Source organism: Pristiophorus japonicus, chromosome 18 (assembly GCF_044704955.1).
Source record: "Pristiophorus japonicus isolate sPriJap1 chromosome 18, sPriJap1.hap1, whole genome shotgun sequence".
NCBI classification, from domain to species: Eukaryota; Metazoa; Chordata; class Chondrichthyes; family Pristiophoridae; genus Pristiophorus; species Pristiophorus japonicus.
This window is the reverse complement of record NC_091994.1, coordinates 13,332,593-13,348,535: the sequence shown is the minus strand read 5'-3', so window position 1 is coordinate 13,348,535 and position 15,943 is coordinate 13,332,593. Positions and strand designations below refer to the sequence as shown.

The 15,943-nt window shown below is 45.4% G+C and overlaps 1 protein-coding gene across 1 annotated transcript in view; it reads right to left on the bottom strand.

The window, feature by feature from the left end:
* apc2 (APC regulator of WNT signaling pathway 2) overlaps nt 1–15,943 on the bottom strand; it is a 179,320-nt gene that overhangs the window by 16,400 nt on the left and 146,977 nt on the right. The window contains exons 7-10 of the mRNA XM_070860813.1: nt 13,453–13,533; nt 6,122–6,500; nt 4,384–4,479; nt 1,513–1,652 (exon numbers count right to left, since the gene is read on the bottom strand). Of these exons, the coding sequence (XP_070716914.1) occupies nt 1,513–1,652; nt 4,384–4,479; nt 6,122–6,500; nt 13,453–13,533 (696 nt within the window). The remainder of the gene's footprint in view (nt 1–1,512; nt 1,653–4,383; nt 4,480–6,121; nt 6,501–13,452; nt 13,534–15,943) is intronic.

Genomic DNA, 15,943 nt, shown 5'->3' with positions numbered 1-15,943 from the left:
GAGACCTAGGGGTGTTAATGCACAAATCTTTTAAGGTGGTAGGTTAACAACGCAGTTAATAAAGTATGATTACTAACCACATTCACTGCAGTGTGTTCCTGTGATCTAGCTCAGTGCTCTTTCTAGGTGCCATTTGAGGGCCAATGTCATGGGAGGTAGCTGGATTGGTATAAAAGGCTCTTGGGCCTAAGGTGACCCTCATCCTATGATAGAGTCCTGTGAAGGACTTCTGTGGGCTGCATCTCTAATGTGACTGCCTCTTGTGTGTCCTTTGGGCGGAGGTGTGGCGAATGTTTTTGTGGTGGAGGAGGAGCGAGCGATTGTGGCGGAGGAACGGTGAGAGATCGTGGCAGAGGTGCGGCAAATATTTGTGGCGGAGGTACGGCAAATTAAGGTACCGGGCCCAGAAAAGTCAAGGGCCTGTGGCAGCACGGGCCAGCCCACACTGCAATATGTGTGCACGTTAAGTCCATGCAGCAGAGCAGGTCTCCAGGCGTCCTGGTTAACCCTTGCCACTGAATAAAGACCTCGCTCTGTCAAGCCCGTGTGGTGGCTGATGTGCAACGGTCACCACATGTTAAAAAAATCCACACACAGGCATCTTCCACCCCTGGAGTTCAGGACTGGAATATAGGGTCCTTCATTGAAAGATTTGTAAACTCATGTGGAAGCAAGTCATCCTCGTTCGAGGGACTGCTTTTGGTGATGATAATAAAGTATATAGGATTCTGAGCTTTATAAATAAAGGCATAGAGTACAAAAGCCAGGAAGTTATGCTAAACCTATATAAAACTCTAGTGCGGTCCCAGCTGGAGTATTGCATCTAATTCTGGGCCTCACACTTTAGGAAGCACATGAAGACTTTGGAGAGGTTAAAGAAGAGATTTACAAGAATGGTTCCATGGATGAGGGATTACAGATACATGGATAGACTGGATAAGCCTTAGAGCAGAGAAGGCTTAGAGGAGATTTGATAGAGATGTTTAAAATCATGAATGTTTCAGATAGAGTAAATAAAGAGAAACTTTTTCCAATGGCTGAAGGGTCAATAACCAGAGGGCAGCCACAATATGTGCCTCCTGTTATGTATGTAAACTTTACTAGTGTGTAAAACTTGCCACAGAGGGCGCACCTGTTGGAGACCCAAGCGTCACCTGCACATCCCGGGCAAGCAGGTATAAAAGGCAGTCTGCCATGCTGCTTCCTTATTCTGGAGTTACATTAAAGAGACCAAGGTCACAACAGTTTGAGATTACAGTATACAGTCTTGTGGAGTTATCCTGAACTTAACACCTCCAATTTCCCACTCTAGCATGGACATTCTGACATATGACCAGAAAAAGTATACAAACAGCCAGAAAATCAGGAGTGCTGCGAATTGGGTATACTGACCTCAGCCTATTCTCTGATCTTGTGTCAAGTGCAACATTGGCCCTACACATCCTTCTCTTTTTTTATTTCTCAACCAGTAATTTGCGGGCTGGTATTTCTGGACAAGGTCCAATCACTCACCTTGTTAACCACATCTCCAAAGGTGAGGTTGGTGAGGGCCATTCCTGCATACCGACGTAGGGCTGAATTCAGAGGGTCATTGGTGGGTCCGTACATGTCACAATCTACCTGAAGCAGTTCAGCAACGGCCTGCAAACCTCCTGTGTTGGAGGGGGGGAAAATAATAGCTGTAAGACTCCCAAGTTTTAGATCTTATCTTCAGTGGAGATAATCATTTTTCAGCAGATGAAATTGCTCCAAACGATGTTTTATTTCAACTAGTTATGATTCAAAATGATTCAATCCCAGAACCTGGGACATCTGTGAGTCAGTAAAAAAAAGAAAAACTTGCATTTATATAGCATCCTCAGGATGTCCCAAAGGACTTTACAGCCAATGAAGGACTTTTGGAGTGTAGTCACTGTTGTAATGTAGGAAACACGACAGCCAATTTGTGCACAGCAAGCTCCCACAACCAACAATGTGATAATGACCAGACAATCTGTTTTTATTATGTTGATTGAGGGATAAATATTGGCTTTGACACCAGGGATAGCTCTCCCGCTCTTTTACATCCACCTGAGAGAGCAGATGGGGCCTGGGTTTAATATCTCATCTAAAAGATGGCAGTGCAGCACTCCCTCAGCTTAGATTTCTGTGCTCAAGTCTCTGGAGTGGGACTTGAACCCACAATATTCTAACTTAGAAGCAAGAGTGCTGCCCACTGAGCCACGGCTGACACAACAGAAATGCGCACAGTCCGATGAATTGGAATTGAAATCTAAATTTACGTTCCGGTCTCCAGATCTCAATGACAGATTCAAATTCTTTCATCCAACTTGTGAAGCCAAATCTGTTTGGAATCTAAATTAGGATTCGGTATTCAAATCTAGTGGAGCTGTAATTGCATTCCAGAGCCCATTACTTAACAGGGTTTACATTTAAGACCAGTGTGAAAAACGCAGCTGAACAATTCTGATTGATTGCTCACTGTCATGTTTTCCTTCAGCCAGGAGAGCTGGGCCGATAGGTCTCTGATCCCTAGACCGTCCCGTCGCCATTAGCACTCTGAGCCCTAGACATATTACACTGGTAAGACTTTATGTTTTACTAACTGTGACAGAGCTTTTGAAGAATAAAATCAATAATGTTGGTTTTTCCCCTCACGATGATACACTTTGCCTACATGAAAAGCTGGTGGAAGCTGATTCTGTAAATAAGTTTAAAAGGGAGCTGGACATGTTCTTGAGGACGAGGAACTTACAGGGTTACGGACATAAAGCGAAGATGTGGGAATAATCACGGCTGCTCTCTCTAAAAGGCAGCACAGGTATGATGAACCGAATGGCCTCTTTCTGTGCTGTAAGATTCTATATGACTCTATGATTCTATGAAGCATCTGGCCTAGTAGATGAACTGAAAAGGGACTAAAGACATCGGGGTGGATTTTCGGTCTGTTGCCGTCTCTGTTTGCAACCCAGAAGGGCGGTAATGGCGGTGGAAATGATTTCGGGTAGGATGGGCAGCTTCCAGCACCCCGCTGGGACATTTGGTGCTGGTTTTGCGGGGGCGCGGAGCAGTACCGCCCGGGGCAGTCGAGCCGGTGTGCAACACCCCCGCTTGCGACACCGTTCTGAAATATGATTGCAGCGGGACATGTAGCGCCCCGTAGCGCCCCCTAGTGGGACCACCTGGGAAAGCGGACAGTCCGATCTGTACCGGCCATGGTGGGAGAAGCAATGACTATATGAGGTAAGCGTGATTGGTTCTAGTTTTGCGATTTATGTTTATGAGGGGTGAGCAAGGTATTGGGAATGTTTGTTGTGTTTTTTGGGGAGATTTTTTCTCCCACGGAAGCCTCTCTTAGGGCGCTCTGAGGCGGGCTATTTAGCTCGGGATTTTCAGTTGCTCAGCGCCCTGAGAGAGGTGTGGAACGGCTCCCTTAGCGCTCCGCCCCACACTCAGGGCACAGCTGGTGAATTTTGTGGCTGCAGACACAAACCATTTCCTGGTGCAAAATTTACCGTCCCGCCGCCATTAGCGCCCTGACTAACCTCCAACCGAATTTCCACCATCATGTGTGCTGGCTGGCAGATTTAAGTGACAATTTGCATTTGAAGTCAAACACAGAACCACAATGATATGAAATCAAGACTTCAGTCATTAGATGCACAATTTTCACCATGATAGGCATGTTTGTACTTTTCCCCCAAAATTAGATTATTCCCCTCTGAAGTCGAAAAGAGAAAGTGTAACTATGTGAGCGTCCATTTCTGCTGACTGAATCTGCCTACCATTTGGTTAAAGCAGAAACTATTAACTATTTGTTCCCCTCCTACTCTGCCCCATCATCGGTGATATAGCCTTCGGTCACCTAATTATCCTAAACCCTCTATATTTCTCATCACCTTCTCAAAACCTACCTCTGTGACCTCGCCATCGATCACCGCCCCTAATCTCTTCAATTCCTTTCTCAGTGTCCATCATCCCCCCAGTGAAGCACTTAGGGATGTTCTGTTAAAGGGACAATATAAGTGCAAGCTGTTACTGTCGCTAACATCAGTCCCTGGCAGGAACTCTGGTCCACTGAGAAGACACCAGAGGGTACAATATTCTTACCATGTACAGTTCTAGATGAACACTTTGCATGCTTCTGTGTGGTTATTTAAATAGAAGCATGGATAATTGAGCTCTAATTTGTATGTCAATTAACTTTAACTTTAGGTTCTTTACTTTTCACCTTAAGGGCTTGCTCCTTCGAAATGCTCCATAAAATCCAATCTCAAAACCAAACACTCCTCCAGAAGTTACCATTAGCTAAAATGATAAACGAGTGGGAACACTGAGCGAACACTCAAAGAAACAGTGAAAGTACAATTTTTTGCAACTTGCCAAGTTCATTCATTGCGCGCCGGTACTCTTCATCGAAGGACAGCTTCATTATTGCACACATTGCCTGGCAGATCTGGGGCTCGATGGGTAGTGGCACTACATGGGAAAAGAAGAGTAGAGCATTTAGATTCTAAATTCAGCAGCATCCAGTTACAGCCTTCGCCCCCAATTTTCTCCTTGCACCTCCAATTCGGACGACGTCGACTCCTGCTGGGGTATCATTCCTCGGTTGGCTTGTGTGCAGCATAAAAAAAGAAAGACTTGCATTTATATAGCGCCTTGTATGACCACCGGACGTCTCAAAGCTCTTTGCAGCCAATGAAGTACTTTTGGAGTGTAGTCATTGTTTTAATGTGGGAAACGCAGCAGCCAATTTGCGTACAGCAAGCTCCCACAAACAGCAATGTGATAATGAGCAGACAATCTGTTTTTATCCTGTTGATTGAGGGATAAATATTGGTCAGGACACCGGGGATAACTCCCCTGTTCTTCTTCAAAACAGTGCCATGGGATCTTTTACGTCCACCTGACAGGGAAGATGGTTTAATGTTTCATCCGAAAGACACCTCCGACAGTGCAGCACTCCCTCAGCACTGCACTGGAATGTCAGCCTAGATTTCTGTGCTCAAGTCCCTGGAGTGAGACTTGAACCCACAATCTTCTGACTCAGAGGCAAGTGTGCCACCCACTGACACTAAAGGGTATCTGAAGGGTAAATGCAGGACTCCAAAAAGGTTCCAAACATGAGTTAATGGGCTGTTGAAGTCACATCAATCACCAAATTTAAAAAGGAATTAAATGAACACTTGAAGAAGAAAAATATTAAAGGATACAAGTAAAGAACCAAGGAATGGGACTGGATTTAACTGCTCTACATAAGAACATGAGAATTAGGAGCAAGAGTAGGCCACACGACCCCTCGAGCCTGCTCCGACATTCAATAAGATCATAACTGATCTTCGACCTCAACTCCATTTGCCCGCCCGATACCCAAACTGGATTTATAGGCTTGCAAAGATAGTAAGAGTTTTTTTCTCCACTTCATACGCGAGGCCAAATAGTTACATGTCAGCAGCTTATTTCACTGTGGAGGAGTGGAGACTAGCCTGTCCTCACCCAAAAATGAACACATAAACACATTAACACACCTTGGAGGCGGTGCAATGGAGGTTCACTCGATTGATTCCTGGGATGAGAGGGCTGTCTTATGATGATAGATTGTGTAGATTGGGCCTATACTCTCCGGAGTTTAGAAGAATGAAAGCTGATCTCATAGAAAGGTACTAGATTCTGAAGGGGATTGACAGGATAGATGCTGAGAGGCTGTTTCCCCTGGCTGGAGTGTCTAGAACAAGGGAGGCACATGCTCAAGGCTAAGGGATCAGCCATTAAAGTAGAGATGAGGAGGAATTTCTTCACTCACAGGGTTGTGAATCTTCGGGAATTCTCTGCTCCAGAGGGCTGTGGATGCTGAGTCTCTGAATATAGTCAAGGTTGAGATCAATAGATTTTTGGAGTCTAGGGGACTCGAGGGATATGGAGATCAGGCGGGAAAATGGAGTTGAGGTCGATGATCAGCCCTGATCTTATTGAGTGGTGGAGCAAGATCGAGGGGCTGCATGGCCTACTCCTGCTCCTAATTCTTATGTTCTTATGTTCTGGACTCCCCCACCAGAGGAAATAGTTTAAGTTAGTGGCCCCCACGATAGGATAGAATAATGACTGGTTATTTACTCACGGTTGTTAGACTCTGGACCATCGCCTTGCCTGTTGGTGTCCAGCCATTCCCAACACGTCTCGCAGTACAAGCGCACCTGTTCCAGCACGTGCAGGACACGCATTTCCCTTTTGGCCTGCCCTTCGTCGGGCTGGGAGTACACAATGTTGTGGAGCGCGGCACTGGCCCGGGCTCGGGCCTCCTTGCTCCCGCTGGAATTCCTGGCCGGCCCAGAGTCCCTCTCGCTGTCGTGCAGCAGCTGAATGAGCAGAGGAAGGCAGCCGGACTTGCGCATGGCCACGCAGCTGTCCTGGGAGCTGGACATGGCGAGCAATGTCCTCGACATGTCATCCTTATCACGGGTCGCCAGCATGGAGAGCAGCCAGAACACCATCTCGACCTGCGGCGTGAAATACAGAAAGGCTTCATTTTCTGTTCTTTTCACTCCCTTCTGCCCATCCGGCTACAATTTTACAGGACATGCTAATCCTTGTTTGCAAATCCCTCCATGGCCACACCCCTTCCTCCTCCAGCCCTATTAGAAAGACTTGCATTTATATAGCGCCTTTCGCAACCACTGGACGTCTCAAAGCGCTTTACAGCCAATGAAGTACTTTTGAAGTACAGTCACTGTTGTAATGTGGGAAACACGACAACCAATTTGCGCACAGCAAGCTCCCACAAACAGCAATGTGATAATGACCAAATAATTTGTTTTAGTGATGTTGACTGAGGGATAAATATTGGTCAGGACACTGGGAGATAACTCCCCTGCTCTTCTTCGAAATCATGCCATGGGATCTTTTACATCCACCTGAGAGCGCAGACTGTGCCTCGGTTTAACATCTCATCCGAAAGACGGCACCTCTGACAGTGCAGGGCTCCATCTGGTTCACCAATGTCCTTTAGGGAAGGAAATCTGCCGTCTTTACCTGGTCTGGTCTGCATGTGACTCCAGACCCACAGCAATGTGGTTCACTCTTAACTGGTCTCTGAAATGGCACAGCAAGGCACTCAGTTCAAGGGCAATTCGGGATGGGCAATAAATGCTGGCCTTGCCAGCGACACCTCACATCCCAGGAACGAATAAAAAAAAGGATCAACAATTGCAGCAACTGAATACCTATAACGGCGGGCGATCTGACACCACCCATTCTGCGCCACTGCCCAAAACGAATTTCTAGCCCAATGGCATTCAAGGGCAAATTTCATGAATGTGTGCTTCCGGTGGGAGCAGATATCGAGAAACCGCGAGCGTGTAACCCACAACTTCACACCTACTGAAATGAAGGGACGTAAAGAAGAATGTAGCTGTGATTTCCCGCTACGCACTGGCGCTAGGACACAGATTGCCAGATTTATCAAATTCAGCTTGAACCCATAAGCTGAGTGTTGCGAAGTCTAGCACCATAAGTTTGGAATAAGTCACCGGCTCACGCTGTGTGTGCTGACTCTCTGCAGGCCTTGAAAAAAACAAGCTGGACCGGTCCTTGGCTGAGGTCGAGATCGCACCTTGTTAAAGGTAAGCAATTTACCAGTTAACATAAGCATGGTCAATGTGATTTCTTGGACCGGTTTCGATTAGCCCGAGGGGGTCAGAGAGAAACGCTAAAAACAGAAAATATGATTACACAACAAAGGGCCTTATCATTAAATAAAATGATCGATTTGTCTCTTCTAATGACCAGATGTTTAAATATTGATACATTGAAGAGCAACGATTTCCAAGGCAAATAAACTGCAGTGTATAACTCAATCTGTCACTGCATTGAGTCAAATCAGATTAAACCGACACTCTAAAATATCATTAAGATCCTGCCGCCTCGTGGAGTGTCTTAATGCAAGGAGTATCCGCAATAAGGTGGATGAATTAACTGTGCAAATAGATGTTAACAAATATGATGTGATTGGGATTACGGAGACGTGGCTCCAGGATGATCAGGGCTGGGAACTCAACATCCAGGGGTATTCAACACTCAGGAAGGATAGAATAAAAGGAAAAGGAGGTGGGGTAGCATTGCTGGTTAAAGAGGAGATTAATGCAATAGTTAGGAAAGACATTAGCTTGGATGATGTGGAATCTATATGGGTAGAGCTGCAGAACACTAAAGGGCAAAAATCGTTAGTGGGAGTTGTGTACAGACCTCCAAACAGTAGTAGTGATGTTGGGGAGGGCATCAAACAGGAAATTAGGAGTGCATGCAATAAAGGTGCAGCAGTTATAATGGGTGACTTTAATATGCACATAGATTGGGCTAGCCAAACTGGAAGCAATACGGTGGAGGAGGATTTCCTGGAATGCATAAGGGATGGTTTTCTAGACCAATATGTCGAGGAACCAACTAGGGGGGAGGCCATCTTAGACTGGGTGTTGTGTAATGAGAGAGGATTAATTAGCAATCTCATTGTGCGAGGCCCCTTGGGGAAGAGTGACCATAGTATGGTGGAATTCTGCATTAGGATGGAGAATGAAACAGTTAATTCAGAGACCATGGTCCAGAACTTAAAGAAGGGTAACTTTGAAGGTATGAGGCATGAATTGGCTAAGATAGATTGGCTAATGATACTTAAGGGGTTGACTGTGGATGGGCAATGGCAGACATTTAGAGACCGCATGGATGAATTACAACAATTGTACATTCCTGTCTGGCGTAAAAATAAAAAAGGGAAGGTGGCTCAACCGTGGCTATCTAGGGAAATCAGGGATAGTATTAAAGCCAAGGAAATGGCATACAAATTGGCCAGAAATAGCAGCGAACCTGGGGACTGGGAGAAATTTAGAACTCAGCAGAGGAGGACAAAGGGTTTGATAAGGGCAGGGAAAATGGAGTACGAGAAGAAGCTTGCAGGGAACATTAAGGCGGATTGCAAAAGTTTCTATAGGTATGTAAAGAGAAAAAGGTTAGTAAAGACAAACGTAGGTCCCCTGCAGTCAGAATCAGGGGAAGTCATAACGGGGAACAAAGAAATGGCAGACCAATTGAACAAGTACTTTGGTTCAGTATTCACTAAGGAGGACACAAACAACCTTCCGGATATAAAAGTGGTCAGAGGGTCTATTAAGGAGGAGGAACTGAGGGAAATCTTTATTAGTCGGGAAATTGTGTTGGGGAAATTGATGGGATTGAAGGCCGATAAATCCCCAGGGCCTGATGGACTGCATCCCAGAGTACTTAAGGAGGTGGCCTTGGAAATAGCGGATGCATTGACAGTCATTTTCCAACATTCTATTGACTCTGGATCAGTTCCTATCAAGTGGAGGGTAGCCAATGTAACCCCACTTTTTAAAAAAGGAGGGAGAGAGAAAGCAGGGAATTATAGACCGGTCAGCCTGACCTCAGTAGTGGGTAAAATGATGGAATCAATTATTAAGGATGTCATAGCAGCGCATTTGGAAAATGGTGACATGATAGGTCCAAGTCAGCATGGATTTGTGAAAGGGAGTTCATGCTTGACAAATCTTCTGGAATTTTTTGAGGATGTTTCCAATAAAGTGGACAAAGGAGTACCAGTTGATGTGGTATATTTGGACTTTCAGAAGGCTTTCGACAAGGTCCCACACAGGAGATTAATGTGCAAAGTTAAAGCACATGGGATTGGGGGTAGTGTGCTGACGTGGATTGAGAACTGGTTGGCAGACAGGAAGCAAAGAGTAGGAGTAAATGGGTACTTTTCGGAATGGCAGGCAGTGACTAGTGGGGTACCGCAGGGTTCTGTGCTGGGGCCCCAGCTGTTTACATTGTACATTAATGATTTAGACGAGGGGATTAAATGTAGTATCTCCAAATTTGCGGATGACACTAAGTTGGGTGGCAGTGTGAGCTGCGAGGAGGATGCTATGAGGCTGCAGAGCGACTTGGATAGGTTAGGTGAGTGGGCAAATGCGTGGCAGATGAAGTATAATGTGGATAAATGTGAGGTTATCCACTTTGGTGGTAAAAACAGAGAGACAGACTATTATCTGAATGGTGACAGATTAGGAAAAGGGAAGGTGCAACGAGACCTGGGTGTCATGGTACATCAGTCATTGAAGGTTGGCATGCAGGTACAGCAGGCGGTTAAGAAAGCAAATGGCATGTTGGCCTTCATAGCGAGGGGATTTGAGTACAGGGGCAGGGAGGTGTTGCTACAGTTGTACAGGGCCTTGGTGAGGCCACACCTGGAGTATTGTGTACAGTTTTGGTCTCCTAACTTGAGGAAGGACATTCTTGCTATTGAGGGAGTGCAGCGAAGATTCACCAGACTGATTCCCGGGATGGTGGGACTGACCTATCAAGAAAGACTGGATCAACTGGGCTTGTATTCACTGGAGTTCAGAAGAGTGAGAGGGGACCTCATAGAAACGTTTAAAATTCTGACGGGTTTGGACAGGTTGGATGCAGGAAGAATGTTCCCAATGTTGGGGAAGTCCAGAACCAGGGGTCACAGTCTAAGGATAAGGGGTAAGCCATTTAGGACCGAGATAAGGAGAAACTTCTTCACCCAGAGAGTGGTGAACCTGTGGAATTCTCTACCACAGGAAGTAGTTGAGGCCAATTCACTAAATATATTCAAAAGGGAGTTAGATGAAGTCCTTACTACTCGGGGGATCAAGGGGTATGGCGTGAAAGCAGGAAGTGGGTACTGAAGTTTCATGTTCAGCCATGAACTCATTGAATGGCGGTGCAGGCTAGAAGGGCTGAATGGCCTGCTCCTGCACCTATTTTTCTATGTTTCTATGTTTCTATGTTGTGAGCCTGGTGGATGAACTGGTAATGTGTAGTGTAATTTGTTAAACCTTTGCTAATAAGCCAACTAGTTCTTTAATAACAATGTTTTGCTATGAATTCTTAAGCAAAGAACCCATGAAGCAAATACATTACATCAGTCTAATAGAAAGACATGGAGAAAGGCAACAAAAATGGCACAGGGTGTTGAATCAAGGAGCCATGAAGAACAGTCAAGGAGGATCTGTTCTCATTCGAGAAAATGAGGAAGGAATTTTGGGACGGGCAGGGCTTAATGACCTCAGAGTAACGATGTAGTCTCCACACCAGCTGTTTTCTAACTGATGGTAAAAACCTTGATCACATTATTTTAAATTACTAAAGCAATATTCAGACTTTTAACGCCTCAAAAATCAACACTGCTAGCACAATGGTAGAGGCGAAACAGCTCGGCCCGAGGAAAAATATGGACTGGAATCACTTAAAAAAAAAATCAGATACAGCCCTGTGATTATTTGACACTGGTGGTCACTCCAGTGTCACGGCACACTTACAGGATGTGTAAAAGATTACTGGTTTGATAGGCCCATTTACTTTAGTAAGTGGCACACCAGATAGGATTTATAGGTGCTTATGCGTTAGTCCAGGAAAGTGTCCATGACCGCATGTTGCATATGTGTATATAAATGCACACTAGGGTCGTATTGTGTACACATATGTTTACTAGTGTGCTACTTTTTTGTGTGCATACATATTATATATTTATGCATTTAGGAATGTCTATGCATAGGAATATTGGGGCTGGATTTTCGGATATATTACGCCTCTGTTAGTGCCTCCCAGGGGCGGTAATGGGTCTGGAAATGATTACCGCCCGGGCGGCCAGCCTCCAGCGCCCCGCCGGGAAATTTGGTGGCGGTTTTGCGCCGCCTGGGAGCGTCGCACCGGTGTGCCACGCCCTCGGTATCGTCCCGATCTCAAAATTTGTTTTGCGCTGAATCCGTAGCGCCCCGCAGCCAACCCGCCTGAGAGAGCTGGCGGCCAGAGCTATACCGGCGGCAGTGAGGGCACGAGGTAAGTGTGACTGATTTTTGGGGGGTTTATTTTTGCGATTTATCTTTATTTGCGGTGAGCAAGGTATTGGGAATGTTTTTTGTGTTTTTTGCGCCGATTTTTTTTTCCAGTGAAGCCTCTCTGCGGGCGCCCTGAAGCCGACTCATTAGCAACGGATTTTCAATTGTTCACCCGGCCTAGTGCCCGAAGAGAGGTGTGGATCGTTTCCCTTAGTGCTCCGCTCCACTCTCAGGGCGCAGCAACCGAATTTGTTGGCTGCCGTCGCAAACCTTTTCCTGGCGCAAAATTTACCGCCCCGGCCCCATTAGCGCCCGAAGAAGCCTCCAACCGAAAATCCAGCCCTAAGTGTATATAGGTGTACACAAATGTTTTAGCGTTGAAGGAAAATCTATTTTAAACATCCCTGACAACAACAAGACCTGTAATACAAAAGAGAACTTTAAAAGTATGGCTACAACACTTTAAAATGCAAGTTGAGAACAGGAATATGAAGGAAGATTTTTTAACAGACTTTACTCAGACAAATGAAGCAGGTATAACCATGGACAAATCTGGGGTTGCTGTGGAACCAGCAGAACCGACCAGTACTGTCTTGAGATAAAACCCTCATTAATCTGCATCAAGTGACACGCATGATGAAGTGACCCCACTCAACTTTGAACCAATCATGAACAACAAGGGGAAAAGCCATCTTGGGCCAATAATTGAGGAGTACACGCGAAGAATTTGTACACATAAAATGAAAGAACTGACCGCAATATCTGGTTTCTTTACTGCAGTCAGTCAGGATAAGCGTATCATGGTCTAATGAAGAGAAGACGTCTACAGATTTCAACAGATTTCAAGTGATCATCGGTTTGGCCACTGGACACTTGAAGACTCCAGGACAGGTAAAGTTGGGTTCTTATTTAAAATCAATGTGATAGTGGTTAAATAAAAGCACTCTGGGAGATAGTGTACCTGTGTGTTTCTGTTACAGTGGATTCAAGTCTACGAACCTAACTCTAACATGTGGAAGGTGTGAAAGTTATAACTAATTCATTTTGTGTATGAATTTGTATTCAAGAGTATTAGTGTATGTATGAGTATTCAAGAGTATTGTGTTTACTGTATGCATGTAGGGATACATAACTATGGGTGTATTGGTGGATGTATTGGCGGATATAAAGTGCAACATTCCCGCCAACATCTGGGAGTCCCTGGTCAAAGACTGCACTAAGTGGAGGAAGAGCATCCGGGAGGGCGTTGAGCACCTCGAGTCTCGTCGCCAAAAGCATGCAGAAAACAAGTGCAGGCAGTGGAAGGAGCGTGCAGCAAACCAGACTCCCCACCCACCCTTTCCTTCAACGACTGTCTGTCCTACCTGTGCAGAGACTGTAATTCCCGTATTGGACTGTTCAGTCACCTGAGAACTCACTTTTAGAGTGGAAGCAAGTCTTCCTTGATTTCGAGGGATTGCCTATGATGATGATGTATTGGTGGATGTATGTATATGGGGTGCAGTGTGTGTGGATGGAAGTCTATTTACTCTACATTTCATTCTTGTTACCTTAAGTTATTACAAACACTTACCTTACTGCCCAAGTTGTTCAGTCCTTGAGGTAAATTATTCATTGTATTCTCTGCGTCTTGATCATTCGATTTTCCACGCCCCTGCACATAGAGCAAATGATTGTATTCTTAGAAATAAATGTGACAGAAATATTCTTTATTTCGATCCACAAAATGTAATTGATTTCACTCTACTCATTTACTCTTTGATGAATCTTGTGCTCAGCAAAGGGGTGCATATCCATATTACCAAGTTTGGGCTTTCTCCCAAAATTTTCATTTGTACTCATGACAGGCACTTTGTTTCCTTAAACAAATAAGTACCCTATGGAAACCTGCATCTTTATATGTGCTGTGAGCAGGTAGAGTGCCATGAGACTTGCAGTTACTCCTTAGTCACAATAAAATGCACCAGGGATTACATAGCATGCCCACCATGCTCTCCTGTCCAGTCCAAAAGCTGGTAAATACCATCTTGTCACCAATGCATCAATAAATTTATTTACAAGAAACAATGAGACAATAACACACCATTACAACAATAACAATGGAATTAAAAGCAGAATATTTTTAATTGGTGAGAGATTGGGAAATGTTGGTTTTCAAAGGAAACTGGGTGTCCTTGCACATAAATCACTGAAAGCTAACATGCAGGAATAGCAAACTATTATGAAAGCAAATGGTATGTTAGCCTTTATCACAAAAGGATAAGAAGTCTTACTGCAATTACATAGGGGCTTGGTGAGACCACACCTGGAGTATTGTGTACAGTTTTGGTCTCCTTACCTAAGGAATGATATACTCGCCTTAGAGGCAATACAAACAAGGCTCACCAGACTGATTCCTGGGATGGGGGGATTGTCTGATGAGGATTGATTGAGGAGACCTGGCCTATATTCTCTAGAGTTTAGAAGAATGAGAGGTGATCTCATTGAAACATATAAAATTCTTACAGGGCTTGACAGGGTAGATGTAGAGAGAATGTTACCCCCTGGCTGGGGAGCCTAGAACTAGGGTCACAATCTCACAATAAGGTGCTGAGGACTGAGATGAGGAGACATTTCTTTGCTCAAAGGGTTATGAATCTTTGGAATTCTCTACCCCAGAGGGCTGTGGATGCTCAGTCGTTGAGTATATTCAAGACAGAGATTAATATATTTTTGAACATTAAGAGAATCACGGGATCTGGGGATAGTACAGAAAGGTTGAGTTGAGGCAGAAGATCAGCCATGATCTTATTGAGTGGCGGAGCAGGCTCGAAGGGCCAAATGGCCTCCTCTTGCTCCTATTTCTTATGTTGTTATGGAATTAACCAATAAGGAGTTCAAATAGTTTCTTTAGACAATATTTCTTACACTGTACGGTAATCTGCAAGACTTTTGGGTAAAAGTCTTTTGAGGTCTTCCAGATACAACTTCATACATGAGCGGCACAATATCGGCCTCATAGAATTCAGCATCACAGACAAACTGAACTGAAGATTGAGAAAGGTCATCAGTGTACATCCCAGAGCAAAATCCTTTGAATAAAGACCTGTCTTGTCAGCCACATTCAAAGACACAACGGTAGGCGACATTGACAATTCAGATAACAAGCAGAAGATAACGATTGGGAGATGTAGGGGGTGAATTTCCGCTGGAGTTCTCCTGATCATCCGGCTTAACTTCGGCATAAGAGCTGCACAAAAACAGTGTCCATTTTTCCAGAATTTCTGTGGCTCTTCTGCCAAAGTTACTAGCGAGCGGGAGAATCTCCACCGGTTCCCCCACCCGCAGAAATTCACTGGCTTCCTGACTGCTTCTCCCCCACCACACTTTGATGGTTGGGCCACTGAAAATAAAGGGGCAGATTTTCACTTGCGGCATTGGTGGAAAACAAGCCATTATACACCCCACTTGATTGCATAAATTGTGAAGCGTTGGCTATCGGATCCATCCAGGATGCTGGTTCAAGCCTACAGTTTACCGATCTCAGCGGGGCATTTTAGGGGAGAGATCTCAAGTGGACGCAAGTGGGGTGAAATTTATTATCGCCCCGTTTGCGGGCGGTAACAGTCGGGAGGCACGAGACCTGGTGCCATGTGCTGAAGTCTCGCCCCCCTCAAAAAATTCCGGTTACCACCCCCCGGAAGGAAGTGGAGCACTAATTCAAGCGCTCCACTTCCTTCTTGGAGCACCAACGGGGAGGGGACCCCTCAGCACAGCAGTGTTGCGCACTGAGCCGTGCAGCGCTGCCGCGTGCAAGGGGTCCTCCCCTCCCTTAAAGGGAAAGGCCCACGCTGCCGCCTCTGCAGAAGATAAATGGACCTAACCTGGACCACCGTGCAGCCGGGGTTCCACGCGATCAGCCTGGCACTGAAGCAGAGTGGCCAGGACCCCGCGAAGAAACCGGATCGGCAGCGGGAAAACGCAGCTACGTTATTTAAAAAAAAAATGTTTACTCGGTCACCTCACCGTTAATTTTCACCCCGGTAGCGGCCGGCCGCGCGAGTCACGCCTCGGGCAGCCGCCGG